This window comes from Hippocampus guttulatus, chromosome 6, assembly GCF_054856545.1.
Source record: "Hippocampus guttulatus isolate MCC_2025c chromosome 6, RoL_Hgut_1.0, whole genome shotgun sequence".
Classification (NCBI taxonomy): Eukaryota; Metazoa; Chordata; class Actinopteri; order Syngnathiformes; family Syngnathidae; genus Hippocampus; species Hippocampus guttulatus.
In genome coordinates, this window is record NC_141266.1 from 9,680,921 (window position 1) to 9,703,492 (window position 22,572).

At 42.7% G+C, this 22,572-nt stretch overlaps 3 protein-coding genes across 5 annotated transcripts in view; 1 reads left to right on the forward strand and 2 right to left on the reverse strand.

Annotated features, from left to right (window-relative positions):
* Nucleotides 1-436: 436 nt before the first annotated feature.
* Nucleotides 437-7,019, forward strand: rbm42 (RNA binding motif protein 42). Its single transcript, XM_086113693.1, has 12 exons — nt 437-738; nt 1,225-1,282; nt 1,467-1,602; nt 1,994-2,057; nt 2,491-2,562; nt 2,656-2,798; nt 2,970-3,137; nt 3,977-4,114; nt 5,077-5,197; nt 5,284-5,381; nt 6,333-6,429; nt 6,804-7,019. Exons 2-12 carry the CDS (start codon nt 1,227-1,229, stop codon nt 6,914-6,916), a joined length of 1,206 nt encoding a protein of 401 aa, XP_085969819.1. The 5' UTR covers nt 437-738; nt 1,225-1,226; the 3' UTR covers nt 6,917-7,019.
* Nucleotides 7,020-7,088: 69 nt separating this feature from the next.
* ppox (protoporphyrinogen oxidase) lies at nt 7,089-13,192 on the reverse strand. 2 transcript variants are annotated; one of them, XM_086113691.1, is made up of 13 exons: nt 13,036-13,192; nt 12,418-12,504; nt 12,192-12,326; nt 11,770-11,885; nt 10,897-11,029; nt 10,414-10,558; nt 10,138-10,331; nt 8,961-9,021; nt 8,644-8,762; nt 8,452-8,565; nt 7,989-8,138; nt 7,779-7,821; nt 7,089-7,703 (listed from the first exon to the last, which is right to left on the reverse strand). In XM_086113691.1, exons 2-13 carry the CDS (start codon nt 12,499-12,501, stop codon nt 7,567-7,569), a joined length of 1,431 nt encoding a protein of 476 aa, XP_085969817.1. In that variant the 5' UTR covers nt 12,502-12,504; nt 13,036-13,192; the 3' UTR covers nt 7,089-7,566. The 2 variants fall into 2 exon arrangements, with proteins under 2 accessions (XP_085969817.1, XP_085969818.1); XM_086113692.1 differs by having other exon boundaries at nt 13,014-13,166.
* A 1,866-nt stretch (nt 13,193-15,058) lies between these two features.
* dyrk1b (dual-specificity tyrosine-(Y)-phosphorylation regulated kinase 1B) overlaps nt 15,059-22,572 on the reverse strand; it is a 50,257-nt gene continuing 42,743 nt past the window's right edge. Inside the window, exons 9-13 of one of the 2 annotated variants that reach the window (XM_086113213.1) lie at nt 22,370-22,510; nt 20,962-21,082; nt 18,872-19,054; nt 17,588-17,691; nt 15,059-16,698 (exon numbers count right to left, since the gene is read on the reverse strand). In XM_086113213.1, the coding sequence (XP_085969339.1) occupies nt 16,183-16,698; nt 17,588-17,691; nt 18,872-19,054; nt 20,962-21,082; nt 22,370-22,510 (1,065 nt within the window). In that variant the 3' untranslated portion in view covers nt 15,059-16,182. The remainder of the gene's footprint in view (nt 16,699-17,587; nt 17,692-18,871; nt 19,055-20,961; nt 21,083-22,369; nt 22,511-22,572) is intronic. The other variant, XM_086113214.1, reaches the window with a different exon arrangement.

Consider the following 22,572-nt stretch of genomic DNA (forward strand, 5'->3'; position numbering starts at 1 on the left):
ATGTCTCTCTGTGATTGTTGTTAACTGCTTAACCAAAATATCACTTAATATGTTGACTTCCCAACGGTAAAGGGCTCAGGAAATACCGTAGGCCAAGGTCTAACGTATCATGACTTTTTTTCTTTCAGTTGTAGGTAGCACTACAGATCCATTTTGTTTTCATCGTTTCTGACCTCTTTAACATATTACCATTTTCAGCAGGCCCAACAAGTGGGCAAAGTTTGGTGAGTTTTCGTTTAGGTCCCCCATATTGCAATAATTTTTTGTGAAATGAAAAATAAATCATAATTTCTTCAGAAACAATAGGGACCTCACTGCGGTCCCTGCTCTGGCCCTAATTATTCAGATTCAGTTTCTGGTAGCGCATTAATCTCCTACACACAACCACACGCACACACAGATACACACAAGCGCCTCACACTCCGGTCCACTAAGGGGCAGTGGAGTAATGAGGAAACGGCGGAAATGCAACCTGAAGGCTAATGCTAACAAGGTGGTTAACGTGTTGACGACGATTTTCTGTTTTTTTTTTCTTACAATCGTGAATATGTGTAGTTGTTATGATCTTCCAAAGATGTACTACATTGGTTAACAAGCGAATTATATCACTCAAGCTTAACACACATTTAATGATAACAAGGGCGGCAATCAGCACCCACCACCACTACCGCTAGCATTTTATATGCTAGCTAAAGCCTAGCCTCGACAAGACAGAAAGAATCGCAGTTCCAAATAACGGTAAGTGCAAATCATACGGCACGTGATTACATTCGTGAGAATAAATGGTGTTCACTCGACAAAACAAAACTTTGGTAATGAAGATAAGCTGCGCGGTGACTGTCAACCACTTTAAATTTTACCATACTTTACATTCTAAATCTTTTTGATGTAGCTCTTGCACAACAGCTGCAGCTATAACAAAGCGCTTTACAGAACATTTAACTTAAAATAACCAACAGAATACAACCGAACACAATATAAAACATTTGGGGGGCATTTGGTATGACGCTAATATCCCACCATGTGATTTCCAAATCTCTGCTTGGCGATCAAGCCCTGCAAGCGCCCAAAGAACACCGACAAAACGTACATTAAGGTGATGTCAGCAGAACTGGACACCTACACTTATAGCAGAATTGAATTTGGCATGATTTCAGAGAGTAACGAGTGTCTGAAAATGTCGGGGATGATCTGGCAGCTTCTGATGTCTTGTGTGTGTTCTAGCAATGGCCCTCAAGTCAGGAGAGGAACGTATGAAGGAGATGGAGGCAGAGATGGCTCTGTAAGTACTGGTCACTGTATTCTGATTCCATTCAGAGTTGCTACCTAATTTATTGTTATCATTATTGTATGTTTTATCTCTCGCACTGTTAAAAACAGTAAAACTTGAATGATCCATCGTTCGAACATGTAAAGGTATCCGATCCCAGTGTCAATGTAAAGGTGTGACGTGTTTCTTGTTAAAGGTTTGAGCAAGAGGTTCTAGGTGGACCTGTGCCACTATCAGGAAACCCACCTGTCATGGAGGCTCTACCAGTAGCTTTGGCTGTCACAGCGCTCCCTGTAGTCCGACCCATTATAGGCACCAACACCTACAGACAGGTTGGTATCCTTTCACTCGTTAAGAGCTATAGCTTTTGTATAGCAGTCTGATTTTTTCCCCCCAGTTATTTGCTGTCAAGCGTTTCTTGTTGTGAAACAAAAAAAAACTCCTCTTGCTTTTCTTTGTGATCTTGACTGTCATTGTGACTTCCACGGTAAGATTTTGAGGCAGCGGGTTGCAGTCAAATGGGTACCAAGTTAACAAGTCTCGTCTGCGCTTGAGAGTGCCTGAAAGTTGAAACTGGAAAAAAATCTTACAGTATGATTCTAGTGTCAACACTTGATTGCCTCGCACACACTCCTAAAACTTCTAATAACCAACTCAATTGGCAAATCTCGTGGGAGCAGTTACAAACCATGTATGTCTCACTTCTTGTTCTTCCTTTCTCAGGTCCAGCAAACACTAGAGGCAAGAGGGGCTTTTGTTGGACCACCACCGACCTTTGTTGGACCAGGTAAATGCAATTCACTGCTAGATACATGCTCAGCCATATGTATGTGACTTTTTAGGAAAGATTTTGAAAAAGCAATAAGCGCGATTAATTGCCACTTCATTATTAATAATAACCTGGCACATCTCTTCCACTACAGCACACAATTATCCATCAAGCTATGACTGAAACCCCCCCCCCAGATTTTCCCTAAAATCTTGTGTGTTTTGTGTTATTTTGGCTACAGTGTCTCCATCTGCCTTGTGTATGCATGAGTAGCACACCTAGCAAGGTAGTGGCGAAACAGGCAGCATGGCCGCCACATAAATATGTGATTTCGTCGCTCACTATACACTCAAATGTGGCTCGAACAATTTTTTTCTCTTTAGCCATGTTGGCTAAAATGTTTGATGACCCATTGCCAACCCTGTTCAAGTGTATGACTTGTCTGCTGCAGTTCCTCCGGTACGTGCTTCCCCTCCTCCAACGATGAGACCAGCCTTCGTTCCCCATATTTTACAGAGACCTGGTAAAGTTAATCCACCAAAAACTCTTTTTAGTAGTTCTATACTTAAATGAAATAATCTGATCCTATTTGTGTATACATGCTGTAATGTTGCAGGCGGTCCGAGGCTCCATATCATGCGCGGGCCTCCAGTAGCCCCTCCTCTGCCGCGGCCTCCTCCACCTCCACCCATGATGATCCCGCCTTCCACGCCTCAGCGTGTTTCTCCGCCTGTCCAGCACATGACCTCTCCGCCTCCCGTCAGTGTTCGTAGTCGCCACTTGGCACTAATTTACTTTTACCACCTTGTTTGTGCACCTACAGTTCCTTATTATTAGCTCAAAGTGGTTGTAACGATAATTACCAGCTTGACTTCTTATTAAGGTTTATTAATCAACCATGAACCATTTCAACCCATTCTGTTTGTCCAGGTCAGCGATGTGATGTCCATGGTGCCCTCGCCACCTACCAGAACAGCAGTCCAGACTTCCATCAAGCAGCCAACAGTCTTCCAAGCGGCTCCCACTGTTTACTCTGCCCCGCCTATCACTGTTGCGCCCCGAAAAAATGACATGAGGGCTCAGCGGCAAGCCAGAATGGTAACCGTCTCTTCAAACATGTTAACTGGCATAATGAAAGGTCTGTGTTGTCATGTATGGTCCCTCACCACCTCCATCATCTCCCGTTAGCTATATACATGACTTTTCTTTTTTTTTTTAACTTGGAGAACAGTGGCTTGTAAACTAAAATTTGAGGGCTGCACATTGTCAATCAAATTGTAAATATCCGAGATGGCCTATTTTCCTCTATTTTGCCGATCCGTTCGCCATCCTCGACCTGGGTACCCTTCCATCATCGTCGCTTCTTTAGTTGCCGACACTCATGTAATATGTCCGTCTCACTTACTGCACAGTGATGCAACATGACAGTCTAAATCTGTAGTGTAGGAATCTAAACGTTGCTTAATGTGCCAAAACTGTGATTGCAACATGCAAACATTGACGTATTCATCACGTATATGCCTGCATACCGAACCTTATTTTTCGTAATGCCGTGATTGGCTGTTGCAGACAAGACTTTTCTATCAATCAGACAGTAACGACATCTCTGTTCCTTCATCTTTTATGACTTAGTGATAAGCAACTCAACAGTAGTATTTTAAAACACAAAAATAGCTACTATGATAAAATAATATAAATAAGAAAAATGTTACTTTTAGAAATCTGTGTCTCAAATGGCATTAGCGCCTTGGTGGGCGGGCACCGAGAGACATACAACACTGTCAGCTTTCTTAACCGGCAGGATTGATCCTAAGTGAAATGGGTGTCCGTAGGTACTTTGTGTTCTGACTGTACACTAGGTGACAGTGTTGCGCAAGTAAATGAAAACTTCATCGTATCGGTTCTCCGTGTGGTAAAGTTGTGTGTCGTGGTGTCAGGAGGAGCTGGCGGCTCGGGTTGCTGAGCAACAGGCAGCCGTGGTGGCGGCGGGCCTGCTGGAGAAGAAGGAAAGCGAAGACAGCGGCGCCGTCATCGGACCAAGCATGATGCCCGAGCGTGAGCCTGCACGCCCGGAGGTACATGCATTAATTTATTTTGAAAGGATGGTTATTGCTTTCACATCAAAATAAAAAATGAAGTCACTCAAGTTATTATGATAGTTCAGAACATTAATTTACAAAATTAATTTACAATACAAAAGAATATCAGACTGTTTAAAAGTATTCCCATTGACAAAGTTGTATCCAATCCAATTAAATACATTATGTATGTCGATGTACAATGTACTCCCCTCAAAAAAAGAAAATCACATGAATGGACAAACAAATACTTGCAAAAGAAATGCATGAAAAAATAAAAAATAGTTTAATAATAATATACACGACTGATCACTTTTGAACAAACTAAGCTTTCTCAAGCGTGTTGCTTCAGCAGGCAAAATTGCTCCTGTGTTTGTGATGTCACTTTGTCTCATAGACCAAAATATGGGGAGAGATTGGTGTGAAATCTCAATATCTGTGTTCCAGAATACAAAAAAATGTAAGCCCAAATGAACAACCCAATGGTAATTCAATAACCAAGTAATTCAATAACCAATAAACACCTTGTGATTGTCACCCCCCCCCCCCCCATTTCTGTATGTATTGTAAATCCTCTCTTTATACCTCTTTTTAAATTGGGTTCTATTTGTAGTTTTCAACCCCACACTCAAACGGTTCCATAGTCTGACTCCACAAATAGCAACACAAAAACTCCTCATTGTCTTTCCAAACAATTCAAATTAACACAGAAAAAAACATTAAATTGAAGCATTGGGAATTAAATAGGATGTAAATGTGGCATGTTTGAGGTGTTGCTTATTTAAATGTGGAAAATAATCTGTGTCTATTTGAAAAGTACATTCAAATTAGACATCTAAATCTTAAACCCGCCCTGCAGTGTCAATCCTCTTGAGCAAGCCTATATTTCCAAGTGTTACCCAGAAACCCAATTTTTTTTTTTTTTTTTTGGGCGGGGGTGTGTGTCTCGTGTGTTCAAGCCTGTGGAAACGTCTTCGGAAGACAAGAAGGGCAAGCCGAAGTCGGAGAAGGTGAAGAAATGTATTCGAACAGCGGCGGGGACTTCCTGGGAGGACGCCAGCCTGTTGGAGTGGGAAGCGGGTAGCGGCACTTGCTTGTCGTCACGACCAAGGTATGACGTGAAGGTTGCTTTATCTCACCCCGACCCGCGTCCCTCTCCGTTGTAGATGACTTCCGTATCTTCTGCGGGGACCTTGGGAATGAGGTCAATGACGACATACTGGCCAGAGCCTTCAGCAGGTATCCGTCTTTCCTCAAAGCAAAGGTGGGTTTGCAGTGATGCTCGTGTTCAAAGCGTTTCACCCAATGGTCAATACTCAAATTTATATTGTTCTGGGTGGCGTAGTGTATCTGTTTTCTCATCAATATTCACAACGATTCAAAATGTCAATCAGCAGTGCTTTAACTGGGTCTCTTGTTTTTAACTTGTCATGGAAAACGCGTCCCTTCATTGAATTCAGTCGGCTCGAATTGTGCTGTTTGGCACATTTCGTCAAGGATGGCAAGCTCAGCTTTCACACATGCTCCAAAGACATTTGCTGGTTTTAAATGACACAGCCGCACATACAAACTGGTCTCATAGCCTCATTTATTTTTTTTAAATTCGAGTAGAGCGTACATCAGGAGTCACCAACGCCGGTCCTCGAGGGCCCCTTGTCCTGCATAGTTCAGATGTCTCCCTCCTCCAACACACCTGATTCAAATGATCAGGTTTGCTATCGGGCTTCTGCAGAACTTGCTGATGAGCTGATCATTTGAATCAGGTGGGAAACATCTAAAATGTTGTGGATAGAGGCCCTCAGGACTGGAGTGAGTGACCCCCCTCGCGTACATTTGGAAGCAGCTGGGGAACTGGGTCATCTGGCCAGGGCAGATGGTAGTGTCACCATGGAGGTGGGAACAATTTCCGTCAGGAGGGCCAGGCTGTTGCCCTGCCGTGCTTGTGTTAGGATGTACTGTGACCAATCACAATTCCGCTTATGGGCCAGTCCCCTTGAAGGAAAAATTTCCCGTCTCCATAGTAGACTCATTTTGATATACTGTAAGGTATAAAACTGTGGGGGGGGGGGGGGGGGAATGGGATTATGATGGAAGGGCACCTTTCATGGGGGTGGAGTGAAAAACGGTGCACTCCAGTGAGGGCTCACTGGAATATGCCGATGAAAAATGTTTGTGCAATTTTCACAGTCAGTTTTGCTAACTTTGTCACTCTCAGGTGGTGAGAGACAAGCGCACAGGAAAAACGAAAGGCTACGGATTTGTCAGCTTCAAAGATCCAAATGATTACGTGCGAGCCATGAGGGAAATGAACGGTGAGTGTATTTGTCAACTTTACAGCCACATTTGTTTTATAACACTTAAAACTAAGGTTATCTCGATCCAATCTACATGATCGGAAATTGAAGCGGATCACATGATTGACAGATGATATTCAGGGTTTGTTTGGAAAAAAAAACAGTGACAAACATGAGCATTAAGTATGACACACAAGCAAATGAACAATTTGGATGTGGTCTTCTTCATTGCATTGCAGAGGTATTGGATAGGGACTCTGTACTGGCTAATACTTCATATCAAATGACTGACTTGAGTGCAAAAATATGTGATTGGGACAGCCTTACATAAAACCCAAATTTGGGACTCCATCTTGCGTGTTCAATTGATATGTGTCTTCCTCTCACTGCAGGGAAGTATGTCGGCAGCCGTCCCATCAAACTGAGAAAAAGCATGTGGAAGGACCGCAACATGGAGGTTGTACGAAAAAAGCAGAGAGAGAAGAAGAAGCTGGGCCTGAGATAGATAGCTTTGCATACACCATTAACATCTTGCCGCAAATGGACTATGATGCATTTCCCCCCCCCCCAACACTTCTATTTTTAAATAAAGTAAAATCTTTATGATGGCTGTGTTCCTTTTCTCCTGAATTCTCGACCGCTCTCACTTTTTTGCTCAGCACACAATCTAATCCAAGTTGTACATTCATAACTTTATTCAAAGCTCAGGTAAGAAAATGCAGTATTCGTCCACTTCTAGTGGACTTTGCTTCACTTAACTAATTTTCTTGAGAAAGTCGCAACCTTTAAGATGCTCAAAAAGGAGACATGTAATTTTTGCACACCATCACAGGAGCTCCCATGTGTTTCATCTAATTGCCCCACGGGGATAAATAAGTTTTCTGAATCTGAATCACATCTGTGACACGCTTTGATGAATCTACCGCAAGGCTCAGGAATTGCGGCATACTTTTCACTTTTTGAAAGCAGCTTTCTCAAGCAAATGAGCCACTTCTCGCTCCCAAAGCACATGTTCACCTGCATCCAAGATGGAGAGGTCTTCATAGATGCATTGTAAATTAATTTGTATATAATCTCCAGATATGACAAAATACTCCCCTTCCCAACACTGTTGTACAGTTAAATATATTACAAGGTCACGTTATTGCCTCACCATTAAATTCCATTTTCCAATAATTCTTCTACAGCTCTCCGTGCACTATAGATGACATCATTGACGGCCACGCCATCATAGGAAGAGCCAGTCAGCGAAAGTGGAAGGCTGTTGTTCTTTATGAAGCTGCGCATGTTCTCTAAAATGACAATGCATTCACATAAAAATACTACAGAGCAAAGTGGAGCATAATCCCGAGTGAGTTCATACGTACCAACTCTACGGAAGTGCCCCTCATAATACTGAGGTATACAATCCTGATAAGAGACATACATTAACATTGATATGTAACAATTATGTACTCAGAATATAGGAAGACATACAAAACCAAAAATAAAAAAAAGAATAGAACACAATTTCAAAAACTTGTAAGTTGAGGCACACTCATTGAGTAAAGGTACCACTGCACAGCATTTGCTAATACCTTCTGCAGAGCAACCCAACTCCAGCTGGGCGCTGAGGTGACTCCCAGGTGAAGGCGCACCGCCTCTGTGGCTCGCTCTAAAAGCTGCTCCTCTCTTACTGCATCTGGGGAGCCAAAGACTTCTTGGAACCAGGCGCCTCCCATCATCACCTAGATAACAGCCACAGCCACAAAGTTGGACTCAAACCAAAGCGGTCAAACTCGAAAGAAAAACGACTTTCAATAACAGCCACGGAGCACATTGTGCTCTCCAAAACTTATTTCTGTACATTGGAGATAAGAAGGCACATACAATAGAAATGCCAGTTGGTTAAATGGGTCAATCCAGAATTGGAGAACAATTGCCCCAACCTATGAAATTTTGAATAACCAAATGGGCAAAATGTAGAAACATGCTTTTGTGGAAATTGTAGTTTCCTTGAGAGAAAATGTAACTGTCACAATACAGTAGTAAAAGTGTTACCGTCAGTCTCGTTGTGAGTCCTTCAGATCTGTTGTGTTGAGGGAAGGGGACGGAGTCGTAGACCACACCCAGTAAACCATGATCCTCTGATGATGGAACCAAGTGTCCAAATCCCTGACGGGGGACCAACACGCGTGCTTGTCGCTTAACTGTGTGAGTGCACGTTGACGAGTGTGTTAATGCCGTACTCACTGTCACAGGAAGTACAGAGCCCTCATACTGCAGATTTACGACGGCGACAGTGACACAGGAGATGTCCTGCAGCTTCTGGATGAGCGGCTGACAGGAGGACGGCAGGACAGATGAGAGTACTGAGGGCACCACACCAAACACACACACACACACATTTTGATTTTTATATTAAAAACGATTTTTGTAAAGTGTTGGGTTATTCTGTATCAGGGTGAGGGGTTTTTCAGTTTACAGTTAGATTTTTTTACACAGCAACACTTCCTTGGCATTGGGGTGGTAAAATGATATGTTGGGACATCATTGAAGTCCTGCCTGACCTTTAGCGGGCAAAGCAGAGATGATGTGGTCAGCTGTTATGGTCCCATCCTCCAAATGGATCTGAACACAAACACACATTGTGAGAGATATTTTCGACAAAGTCCCTGAATATAAGCATGGAGGGCCGAAAACCAGCATTGAATGTTTGTTACCTTTGAACTCTCAGGTGGCATTGCATTGAAAACCAGATTCGATGTGGAAAATATATTTTAAATTAATATATATTTGTCGCTCGAGCTCCAAATGCAAGCTAAAACTCCATCAAGCAAAGCAAAAGCCATTCTATCAACAACGCCCGGAGACACCATCAGCTTCTGGTTGGCCTGAGCTCTTCTGAGATGGACTGACGCAAAGTGAAAGACTGTGCTGTGATTTGACAAGTCCCTATTTCAAACAGTTTTAGGAAATCATGGACAACGACGAAGATGACCATTCAGATAGTTAATACCGCAAAGTTGAAAAGCCAGCATCTGTGGTGGTGTGTTAGTGCCCATGACATGAGAAACTTGCACATCTGTGCAGGCAACAGTAATGCTGAAAGGTACATAGAGGTTCTGGAGAAACATATGCTGCCATCTAGGCAAGTTATTTTTAAGGGATGGCCATGCTTTTTCCAACAAGACAATGCCAAGCCACATTGTGGAAGGGGCCGGCTACTAGACTGGCCTGGCTGCAGTCCTGACCTGTCCCCTATTGAAAACGTGTGGCGCATTATGAAGCGTAAAGTACGACAACAGAGACCCCGGACTGTTGAGCAAATAAAGTTGCACATCAAGCAAGAATGGGAATGAATTCTACCTGTAAAACTTCAACAATTAATGTCCTCGGGTCCAAAACCCGTGAGTGTTGTTAAATGGAAAGGTGGTAAATATGGCCCTGCCTCAACTTTCTTTTTTTTGGGGGGGGGGGGGTGTATTATAGGCATCAAATTCAAAATGACTGAATACTTGCAACAAAAAAAAAAAAGAAACAAAACAAAGTTTAACATTAAATATTTGGGGTTGTAGTGTGTTTACTTGAATATATATTGACAAGGATTTGGGAAACATTCTTTTCTCTTTTTAATTTAGATTTGAAACCATGTCACAACTCCATTTGAATTGGGGGTTGTACATACTCAATACAGTAAAGTACAAGGAAGCCAGGAAACGACAGCAAATATGTCTCTTCTCTCACCGTCCAACCTGAAGCTGAATAATTGATGCATTTTACAGGCGTCTCTCGGTGTAGCTGCACCCTCCTGCTCCTTTGAAGAAAGTCAGTGATGGACTCTGGGAGTTCCTCCAACCCCCTTCTGAGGGACCACTGGGCCCACGACTCTTTGACAGATCTTTGGCTCAGGGGACCAGGAGGAACCACTTGGGAAGGGCCTGCAGGTTTACGCCAATAAAACTTGAACATGCAATTTCCTACACATGTGGATGAAAAAGACATTTGAAAGTGGGGCGATACCAGAGCCAAGCAGCATGCCGAGTGTCAGGGAACCTCTGCGCTGTTCTGCATTGTGGAGAACGGGAAAACAGGACCGCACACTCAACTTGCGGCAATCCCCTGCAAACACCCCCCGACACAGACTGTCCACGGCAATGTCGGCAAGCTAGCACCGTGCACGCACGCACGCACGCACGCACGCACGCACACACACACACACACACACACACACACACACACACACACACACACACACACACACACACACACACACACACACACACACACACACACACACACACACACACACACACACACACACACACACACACACACACACACACACACACACACACACACACACACACACACACACACACACACACAGAGTTAGAATGTCACCGGTTCCAACTCAAACCGGAAGTCGCTCCCATAATTCCCCCAAGCGCTCATGGGGCATAGGAATAAGTTGGATGAAGTCTTCAAGTCTTCCTTTATCCTCACCTCTTTTCCAAGCCTTCGAGACACAAACGAATGGATGGATTCGTCCTCCTCTTTGCTTTTCTTGACAAATATCTCAGTGGCGATGCTGAACAGCAGGGGGCGTGAGAAAGGAGGCACTGTTCGGAGAAGTCCACTGAGAAAGAGCAAGACAACAGAAAGGAGAATGGAAGTGTTTATATTAGGTGTAATGCATTGGATGCTGACATTTTGTAGTAGCGCAAAAGCCTTATTTCTATTAATGTAGTATTATTATAATATAGCAATAATACATCGGGAAAAAAATGATAAGCAGCACTGTGGATTAGTGGCTAGCATCTTTTCTATGGTACATAAAATATTGCTTTGCGAAAAATAGCCATCTGTAATATTGCACTTTATAAAAACGGGGTAATAACAATGAAATAGAATAAAAAGCAGTAGATGTCTCCTTTTGTCATGTTTTGTTTTGGTGAATTTTTGTCCTATATTATCGAGAAAAACATTTATTAGAAACTAAAGAACAGATCTTAACGAGGGGTGCCAATAATTATGGAGGGCAGTGTATTTTGTGTCTGGTAGCACAGGCAAAAGCTGAGATCCATTTGTCACAATTTCAAAGACATTCGAGGGAAAGGTGAACCAGTTTGAGCCGGCACAATGGTGGCATAATTGGCTGGCACATCTGCCACACTGGGTTTGTAACGGCAGTCATTCTATGGGTATCTCTGTTGTTTGTCTCAACAGGGGTGTATAGACATTTTATATCCATTGTACATGTAAAATATGCAGGCGAGTTTGCTATACTTTTCTGAAATGTGATTTGACCTTTTCATTGAAATGCATTGTGCTGTGTGCCTTACAAATGTGAACCTTTTGATGAAAGCAGTCTTTTACCTTATTCCTGAAGGCATCCTATGAAGTTGTTTGTTGACATACAAATATCTGTTCTTAGATGCATCATGACTGTAGGTGACGGGCAGTATCTCTCCCGAAAGACCAAGGTCCTCCACCTATACAAACACACACTACTTTGAGTAACGGACAACAGTGCCCTGTCATTGGATTTGTCATTTTTCTCCAATGGCACTTGGTTTCCCTTTACAATGCACCTCTGGGTTCTACTTCATCTGCAAATAGTTCAGCTTTCAAGAGACGAAATGACTAATGCCAAAGGATTCATCATTGCATTTAAATAGCCAAATATTATTTTATTCTTCTTATAGATGTTAAAAAACACACACACACACACACACACACACACACACACACACACACACACACACACACACACACACAATGACTAGATTTAGGCTTACCATATTAAGGGTATTTCGCCCCACTGCCCCAGCAGGTCGAATCCCTCTGGGTCCATGTTCAAATACCCCTCCATCAGACCTCCTGGTGGACCACAGCCAACCTCCAAAACGATTGCTGGACTCCAGTAAAATGACCTTGGGAAGAAAACCACAAACGCTGTTACGGTTTGAAGGAAGTCGGCAAATGGAGAAGTATAGCAATTCGGGAAATGGATTTGTGTGCTACCTTAGCAACCTGGGGGCTTTTGCAAAGATAGTAAGATGCTGCCAATCCCCCGATGCCCCCTCCCAGGACCGCAACAGTCCTCATTGGCTGAACACAAATGAGAAATAATGGCAACACTTTTAACCAAACATCAGAGACACATGACCGTCTTGTAACGCGGTGAGCAACTATGGAAGGGTGCGACGAGACTGATAAGAACATGAAACCGTTGGTTTATCAGACGTCTCAGTCTGTCACCCAGCTGCACATTTTGCCACATACAACGTAAAACGTGCAGAAAATTACACTGGTGAAAACTGTCACTGAGAATGTTCTCAGTAAGAAATATGTGCATTTAACTTAAGATCTCAACTGTTACCAAAAAAACGCACGAAAAATGGGGCTGGAATTTCACTTGTTATATCTCATTTTAAGCTGGAATTTCAGCATGTCGTGGTTTTATGATACATGCGCAGCTTGTTTCAATCGTCAGTGCAAGTTATTTAAAAAGGGGGTACATTTGCAGATAAATGACTGTTAAAAGTATACTGCGAGAGAACAAATTAAACTTGTATAAACTGTCAAGGCAGTACAAAAAAACGGATGGATGGACTTACGTCAATAATAATAATAAGATACCTGTCAGACGCTTAGCTTGTCCTCCACAAGTTTGAGAACCAAACCATACATTGTGCTTCCCGTCGTTTCTCGACTGAGCAGGGGGAAAAAGAAAAACTTCCTCCGACTCTCACGACGGTGTTACCATTTATTATGTCCGGCCACCGGAAACGGAATTCCACCGTGTCTGGTCTGTTGTCAAGCTAATGTCTTAATTTCTTCTTCCTCGCTTTCATTCGTGTTGTACTCTAAAACAGTAAAATATGTCGCCACTCACAATGGCGGGCTGTGATAACTACAATAATAATTCCTGGGAAAAAAACAAAAACGAAGGAAAATATTCATATTCTGTAGAACTATTGGCTCTAATAAATCCCATATATTTTTAGAATGTGATGTGTGTACATAATTTCAAACGTTTTTTGCCCAAATATACAATACACCACGGCTCAGCTCATGAACGCCCTTCTATCAATAACCTGGACTGCCAGTCGGATCTCGCGGCTGACGACAGAGGGAAGTCATCTTGCATTGCCTCTATGACTGTCTATTTATGTAAATATTTTACTTTACGCAGCCCAATGGTTGTTCATCTGTGTGCCCTGCGATTGGCTGGCAACTGGTTCAGGGTGTCCCCCGCCTACTTCCCGAAGACAGCTGGGATCGGCTCCAGTACCCCCTTGTGAGGATTAGCGGGCCGCCCTTGCCTTATTCGATCTTACTTTTAAAACATTTCATAAAGTTTAAACTCTTGACATTACTCAATTGTCACCCCAACCTAAGATTTAGAGGCATAAGGAGAATTTGCAAACTCGACACAAGTAGGCTGGATTTGAGCTGATGAATTCTGCACTGTGAAGCGTATGTGCTAACCATTTTTTCCCACTATGCTGCCATTGTCAGATTCATCAACAATGAAATGAAAGCAAAGCCCAGAAGGAAAAAAAATGTAACCTCTGTTGTCCTAATTCACAAAACTGATATAATATATTCTGAATGGTTGATGCAAACAATGACATTGGTGGTTTGAGAGATTCCCTTTACTACATATAGAAATCCTAGCGTAAAAGATACACTGACAACCGTGTTTCCAGCGGACAAAATTGTCAGTAACAGTGGCAACATAAGATGGCGGCATTCTGCGCTGAGGGGCCAATTTATAGTCCATTCATGTATAAGTCTGTGCTCTCTCTGCTGAAGCCGGAGGGCAGTGATCTCACATTGCCACTGTAACAGGTAACTTCTGTTATTCCACTGAAAACACTGTTGTGGGTGCACTATGTAGGATCCCTCTATGGAGTGATATGAGTCTCTCAAAGAACAAACTTCAGTTTGCACCGACCATTCATAGTACATTATCTCAGCATCACGAATTGAGACATACAGAAGTTCGGTTAACATTTCACTGCAATTTCTTTCTTGATGAACTTTTCGCTTCATTGTTCATGGTCCTTATAACATGATGAATCTTAGAGGAGGACTCTGAGATATGAGAGAAAATGTATAATTTCATTTTCACAGATGAAATCTGAATTTAGAGCGTCTCCCAGCCTTAAGGGTATAACCATATGGCACACCCCATGGAATTCTTGCCGTTGAGACAGAAAATTACGTGAAAGTGTAGCAGAGAAATGTATTCAAGTGAGGCGTGCTTTGACAGTGACAACGCAAGATGGCCACCGGTGGCTTCATTTCTCACTACTGCAAGTGATGAGGCCTTAGCAATCCTGGTTAACGGTTCACCTCCATGCGTCTTATCTGGCAATCGCAGTTCATGACCATTGACCACATCATATTCTGGCTGTCGTGTGCAGTGGAAAATATGCATTTGCTGCTGGAGGTCTGTATCTTTACTTTACTATTGCCCATAAAATAAACTTTCCAATATGAAGGCACGTATATAGACGTGCAGACAGGCGTTGTGCTTGTACTAACAAGATGTAAGGTCACAGATCAGGTTAGTAGGAATAAAAGCGGAGAGCTGATGTTTGTTTGACTTTGGTGTGCAAAAGTATACTCTTTATTCTTATTATATATCCAACTTTATTTTGCCCCAAACCCTCCCCACCACCCAGCCCCCACAACCAATGACATTCCCATGTCACCAGTTACTGTCACTGTTACAATAGCCAATCAGAGTTCACCTGCAGAAAGAAGGCAACCAAACAAAGAAGAGCAGAAAAAAGGTTACTTTCAGTTTGTTTTTTCTTGTTAAATAGTAATAAATACATTGAGATGCAGTGGTTCTTACTTTATCCTTTTCTCTTAAGCAGAAGGGTTCAAAAGTTTTTGTTGTTTTTTTTAAACTTTCTGTTTCTATTCTTTTTATTTCTTTATTGATCTGTGTTGGATCTTTAGCAGCAATCCGGACCAGTTGTCATGGTGATTAGCAGCACAGAGAGGAGGAGCTGTCTGGAGAAGAAACAACAGGAGGAGAGGAAGACGAGAGGATGAGGAGAAGATCCCTGTGAATGCCAGGAAGGCATCAGTGTCCTGTCACCTTCTCTTCCCTCCACCTGCCTCTCTCCCTCTCTATAACACCTGTCACAACCGGGCTGAGAGTGACAGAGGGAGGACAACCCCCCCGCCCCCTTCAAAAAACAAAACAAAACAAAAAACATAACCCACAGGAGAGAAAATCTAAGAGTCCTGAATCACACATGTCGACGTCTCTCCTGTTGAAAGGAGGTACATATGTGTGTCTGCCTGTGTCTGTGCCGTAAATGAGAACATACCAATGCTGCAATTTGTAAACATGAAAAGTGTGCTCTCCTTCCACTTCCTGCATCCAAATGGAGTGAAATAGGAAAACAAGGGCCCTCCTCTTCACCCTCCTCCGCCTCCTCTCCAGGCTCAAACAACCAATAGAACACACAACTCCTCAAACCACAGAAGAAAAAAAAAAATCAAATAATATTAAACAACAATAATATTAATAAAAACAAACTTGTCACAATCTTTCCTTTTCAGATGACAGTCGCAACAAAAGACAAAAAGAAAAACAGGATAAAAAGGAGAGTTTTCCCAGCATCCTCCTCCTCTCATGCAGTACAGACTGTCTCCTTCAGCACAAAGTTCATGTCTTTGTCTCTGAACTCCCGCTGTATGTGTGTAGTTGTCGTAGTTGTAGTTAAAATTGTATGGCTTTAGGGCATGGTTCAGGTTTTATCAAGAGTTGGCTGGCCCCTCGTCTGAGTCCGGCCGCCCCCTGCCCCCTGCAGCGGGGTTATTGTTGTTGGAGGCAGGGTAGTAGTCCTCAGGGGGCGGGGCTTGCGGCCCAGGGGCGGTGGGGGCCGTCCGAGTCCGGAAGGCAGACAGTCCGATTGGCAGAGCGAGTGGTAGGGAGGCAGAGCCAAATTGAGACGCCTCCATGGAAGACACCGCCCCCAGGTGGTGCAGCCCTAGGGACACGCCCACATCCATGCTGTCACTCATCTGGGGCGAGGATCCCTGTTGACCTCCCCCGCCGCCAATGCCCGTCTGTCCGCCTTGTCGCAGGCCACGCCCGCCGTTCCCGTGGTGGGAGTAGGTCGGGTGGGGATGATGGGGCTGGTCCAGGAAGTGGCGCTGGTGTTGTTGGGAGGCGGCCGGCTTGTGGAGCAGCAACTGGGTGTATGCTGGGTCCTGACCCCCACCTCCACCATCACTGCCTGGCCACATCCTCATCTGCTGCTGGGATGGAGCCTGACAGGTACAGTGGTGCAAACACAAGGGTGAGACACACAGGGGGGCAAAAATTTGAATATCCAGCTAGTTGGCATAAATATCACTGGATACTCTTTTCACACAGCATGAAGTACACCTGTACACTATCAAAGGAAACATTTTAACGATTGGGTCGATTGCTTTTACAAAAGCTGGGATTCGGAGAGTTCCTAATTGCATCGTTCAAGCAGTTTTCACCTAGATGCAGTACATCACAAAACATGATAAAAAATACAATATCAACTATCGATAGTCATTGTTTGTAGGCCTACTGCAGTACAACTTTGGAAGTGAAGACATAATAGCTGGTTCAGTGTGGAAACTTGTGCGTATTATAGATACAGTGCTCAACAGCTTTGTTAGAAAACCTTGAGTTTACCGTACTTTCGGAATGAATATTTTCGATGGATAATGCACTACGAAATAGTCACCCGCATGCAGGCCATTGAGTGTAAATGGTCTTTGTAAACCACACACCAACCACACAGACGCACAAAATTCAACATTCACATGATGTTGCAAATGTTGAGAAATAAACACACACAAGTAAACACACTAACACTATGATGAACTGTATAATGTTGTAAGAGAGGTTTCACGACTTATATAGATGAATTATCCTATTTCAAGTTGCTACCTACTTAACCTTTGGGAATGAACGACCTCTTGCAAATATCAAAGAAACAGTAAACACTAAATCATAGGGTCCATCCACCCAGTGTTTGTTTGTTTTTAAGCAAAGACACAAACATTCAACAGATACACTATGTACAGTGTATGTTTCAATTATGGCTTTGGTAAGCTTTTCAGACTGATCCCACACCCACCACGACACGTGAAGCCTACAGTGATGCTATTGTGTGCGTACCTGAGGGCTGGTCATCTCATAGTCTGAATGTGTCACAGCAGAGTTGTAATATCGGTTACTGTAGCGATAGTTGCGGTTGTCATTGGAGGAACCACTGGAGCCACCTGGAAATAGAAGAGCAGCCTTAAGGGGAAGGAAATTTGATTCAGCTTTTTAATCTCTACTGTTGGGAACGGACGGGTGTGCTGACGGTGCCGAGCACGTGTGCTTCCCAGTCGAGAGATTCTGGGTTTGAATCCTGGCCTTTTTGCGGAGTTTGCATGTTCTCCCCGTGATTGTGCGGTTTTTCTGCAGACACTCCAACTTCCTCCCACATTCCAAAACATCCAGGGTCAGTTAAATGAAAACCATATGGCTATGTTCACACTGCAGGTCAAATCAAATTCTTTTGTTCACGTGTGACATGATTTTTTTTCATGTAATGTGCACAGTAGACTTTCATTTTTATTGTATTTTTTATTCTTATTTTTACCTCCAACCTCTCTTTTGTATACAGATATACATAAATATGATGTCTTTCCCATACGTCAGCAGAATGGACGCTCAGGCTGTGCTCATCCGATCTACACGTCAGCAAAAGCCTAATATGTGCTATGTGTGTGTAGGAGGGAGTGGGGGGCGTGTTTTAGGCAGGTCAGATGGTTGTGGGATAGACCACAAACGATACAGCTACAAAGTTGTGAAAAGTAACGGTATTACCGGTAATTTAATCTTTGATTTCAGTTTAATCCCACTTGAAAAAAGGATAAAGTGGACATTTGTGGTGATAGTAATTCAGTGATCCATGTCAACGACGAAACGTCATCTTTAGTAAACATCTTTCAACCCGTACACATGGGGCCACATTTACTGCACCACGAGGTGTCTTGTTTTGTGTGAATGTGTGTCCCATCACATTTGATTTTGGAATATGAAGGACTAAATAAAAAGATTGGATTTCGTAAAATAATAATAAATAAATAATTTGGGCATTATGTCCTGCAGTCTGAACGTAGCTGAAATTGTCCCAAGTGTGAATCTATGTCTAGATGTGCCCTGTAAGTGAGTGAGCTAGAAGAGGCCTCAGCTCAGCCACAACTCGAATGAGGATGATAGCCATGTGGTGCTTCTCTTCTGGTTGGTCCGCTTTGTCTCATATAAAACGTGCATCACTAAACTGTTCATATCATCTCAAGTGCATGTTGTGTTGCAACATATTATGATGTTACGATTTGCCACGATGAGCAGACGTGATGAATAACATTTGTGAAGCGTGTGGAGCAGAATGTGGACCAGCATGTTTACCAGAGCTAGAAACCGAGCTCGTGGTGGAGGTCGAATGGGAGTGGTCCATGGCAGGAGAGGTGGATGTTGATGAACTAGTGTTCGTTCCTTCATCTGTCGTCTTCTTGAAGAAGTTGTGCTGCAGGGCGTAGAATGGCGTGATGCGGCTTTTGGGGTCATAGTCCAGCATGCGCAGGATCAGGTCTGGAGGAAAATACAATGAAAGCATGCTGAATACTACAATTTAAAAAAGTGTTTGGGAATAAACAGCTAATAGTAAGAAAAATAGAAAGGGGAACAATTAAGGTTAAAAGTGTCGGAAGCTTCTCATGTCCAGGCTCCCCACTTCTAACCTCTCCATCGAAGACAGAAAAGCTGTGACATCGCTGAGCAAGATTGACAAAGGGCAGATGCACAACAAATCTTAACGCAGCAGCCTCCAATTTAGAAGAGCAATACTTGGTTTTCCATCCCAACTCCATCCCTGTTCCCCCCGCATTCGCTTTAGGACCATCCACCACCCTTTGAGAATGATCAAGAACCTTTGAAAAGGCATGTGCTGTTCTGTTAAACCTTACATGCACCCTGCAACCTGTTGACATGATAAGCTGTCCACTGTAGTCACCGCTGTCCCTGAAAAATTTAAAGGGATTCTGAAATCTGTTGCCCAAATGCATCTCCTTGAAGGAGGTTAAAATATACAAAATGGTCTAGTTATGGTTCGAAAAGAGGACACCTGGTCCCCAAGTTCTTACTTATCCCAGTGTGTCAAATAATATACTCAAGAATATACTATATAAATCTGCAATACCGTATGACATTGACACCCATCTGTTACAAGTGTGTAGTGTGCAGTAGTGCGTCATCGTTTCCTTTACTGTTGCCATGACGAAAAATCCAGAGTTGAAAAAGCATCTCGTTTATGACTTGGAATATACTCATCATGCGAGGTTTTACACCTCAAAACAGTTCGGTCAGGGCATTCAATTATTTTGCAGCTATACTTTTCCTGATTGGCATGATTATTATTGTCATGATCATCGGCATTACCGCCATTGTTTGTAGTCGAAGAATGGGTAGTACTTCAGTGCAAGGACGGGGGTTAAAAATATAACTTTTTCGTTTGCAGAATTACAGAAAAGGCCAAATCCTGATACGTTTATTTGAACATAAAACGGATACACTTGCTTGATGCCATTATATGTCTTTCTGTTAGATGAATGGCAACGGGTTATTGGACTTTCGGCCCTCTAATGGAAAAACATTTAATTCCTCGACCTATCATTGTACATTACTGGCAATCACAGATGTTTAAGATGAATTTGTCATGAATAAAACAATAATTTTCAGACAAATAAATGAAATTTGATCCATTCCCTTGGCACCTCTGATAATTGGTTGGTGCTCTGGAGACAGAGGACAATAGATTACAAAGAGCTGTTCAAACAGTGCCCTCTGGTGTTACTGGAGCACATTGTAGGACTGGACTTTGAGAGCACTCAAAGGTGAAAGCAATGAGCACGCGAGGAGCCAAACCAGAAAAGAGTACAAATCAAAGCCCTTTACAGATGTACATACACAGTGCAGTATCGCACCGCTAACATTATGACTGTGGAATTCTTCCCAATATAAATAAATAGGAAGCTTATAAACTTGAAGTTGAATTACAAAGTAGTTGAAACGACACTATCTGATTGCATCTATTTATTGCGCGGCGATTTGTGCCAATTTCTAGTCATTCGAACCCTATGGTGCATCACGGTAATAGTCTCTCTATGTCATTCTAAATTTATTTCTTGGCAGTGACCGGGGCTCGAAGATATAATCACACCAATAATAGTTCTGAACCAGTGGCTCGCTGCTCAAGGCTTGTGGAATCAAAATTCATGCCATCCACATTAGAGATCACTAAGACCTTTCGCTGCAGAAGTCCAGCAACTTTAAATCAGATGACAAAGGAACCAACTTGTCCACCGGCTACATTTAAATGACAAAGTAATTGATGTAATTCTATGTGAAGAAAAAGACAAATGGTAAACAGGTAGTCTTTTAAGTTTATCGAACCTCCTAAACTTCATTTCACTTACACTTTATAATTGCTCAAGATTTACCTTTAAATTTCAGGTAATCACAGGGGGCATGGCCAGGTTCCCCTGCTCTCCGCCCCCCTGGACCTCCAGTCTCCACACCCAAAATCTCATGAAGACGTCGAGTGGCCGGGGGCTTGTACTCCTAAACACACACACACACGCAAATAATTAGATCATTCCAGCAGATGCAAGTGAAAAGGGTTATAAATGCATTAGTAAAATCCATCCATCCATTCGCTGAACCGCATCTCACGAAGGTACGAGGCGTTCTGGAGCCTGTCTTCGGGTAACAGGTGAGATACACCCAGAACTGGTCGCGGGCCAATTGCAGCAGCATTAGAAAAAATGCTTCTTAAATGACAGAAATTTTGAAGTCGGGTCAATGAGTTTCCAATCATTTGAGCGAATGCAGGCTGAAATGACTTCAACACTCAAACCTAGGTTCTTTCATTCAGCCTACGGAATGAGTAATGTAGGGCTGAGCGATTTTGAAAAATAAAACTAATTTGTACCCTAATATTGCGTTTGCACTTCAACACAGGATTATTTTTTTCAAGGGCCTCTTGCAATGTATTTCTTAAACAAGCAATAAATTCACCTGTATTACAATAAACAATCTCATAGCTATGATACATCCATTTTTGGGTCGGTCAAGTGATGGACAACTTTGGTCCTCGAGGGCAACCGTCCAGCACGTTTTAGGTGTTTCCCTCCACCAACAAACCTGATTCAAATGAGCAGGATCATTACTACGCTTCTGCAGAGCTTACTGATGAGGTGATGATTTGAATTAGGTGCGTAGGAGGAGGGAAACACCTAAAACATGCTGGATAGTCGCCCTCAAGGACTGGAGCCGACCATCCTTGGACTAGGCAAATGATCAAATCAAGGCAAATGAACCAAGAATTAGTATGAAAGCTAGTTAATTTATCCATGTCAATTATAGTTCACTTACTCAACGCATTGACTTGCAGTCTTTTAAGCGTTCACTTTGACAACATTTTATTTAGTATATTGCTTTGTTTTCATTTTTCTTTTTATCTTAATAAAGATCGAAGTCCACTTGCAACAATATGATACAAAAACACTATTTATAGTAAGAGTGATGGTTTGGGGTGGGCTGTGAAATGTTTTCTTCCTGGTGGGGGGAGGCGTAACCGGAAATTGAAAAGTCTTAAAACAAATTGCTGAACCCTAATCATTCATTTGAGGGTTGAGAACTGTTTTGCTGTCCCATCAGCAGAGATATTTTGGTTTTGCATGTATGCTTTGTTTGTTCAGCAGACTGTGCATTTCGCCCCACAGATTAAAAAAAAAAGTCGAATAAAATTAAAAGGACTTCAACTGGAGTAAGTGTGATAATATTGCGTTACACCGTTTTTTTTTTTTTTTTAAGGTGAAAAGTGTGAATGAATCTGAAATGTGATACCTTCTTGATATCCTTGTTCTTCTTCACTGTCCACAGCCCATCTGACAGCTTGTCAAAATACTTTCTGGCTTTAGGAGCTGCATCTAACATGTGGCTAGGAGGGACCCCCAACACTTCAACAATTTTGTTCATCTGGTCAACCTAAACAAAGCGACACACAATTTTACATCTGAGAAACATTTTGAGGATGGCGATGATTACAC

What these genes read in the sequence shown, in the direction of transcription:
- rbm42 (XM_086113693.1), top strand. Translation starts at nt 1,227, where the DNA reads ATGGCCCTCAAGTCAGGAGAGGAACGTATGAAGGAGATGGAGGCAGAG. An exon ending in ACCGACCTTTGTTGGACCAG is followed by an intron (nt 2,058 to 2,490) that starts GTAAATGCAATT and finishes TGTCTGCTGCAG; the next exon opens with TTCCTCCGGTACGTGCTTCC. An exon ending in CGTCTTTCCTCAAAGCAAAG is followed by an intron (nt 5,382 to 6,332) that starts GTGGGTTTGCAG and finishes TGTCACTCTCAG; the next exon opens with GTGGTGAGAGACAAGCGCAC.
- ppox (XM_086113691.1), bottom strand. Translation starts at nt 12,501, where the DNA reads ATGAGGACTGTTGCGGTCCTGGGAGGGGGCATCGGGGGATTGGCAGCA. An exon ending in CTCTGCTTTGCCCGCTAAAG is followed by an intron (nt 8,763 to 8,960) that starts GTCAGGCAGGAC and finishes TGGTGCCCTCAG; the next exon opens with TACTCTCATCTGTCCTGCCG. An exon ending in GCTCTGTACTTCCTGTGACA is followed by an intron (nt 8,566 to 8,643) that starts GTGAGTACGGCA and finishes GTCCCCCGTCAG; the next exon opens with GGATTTGGACACTTGGTTCC.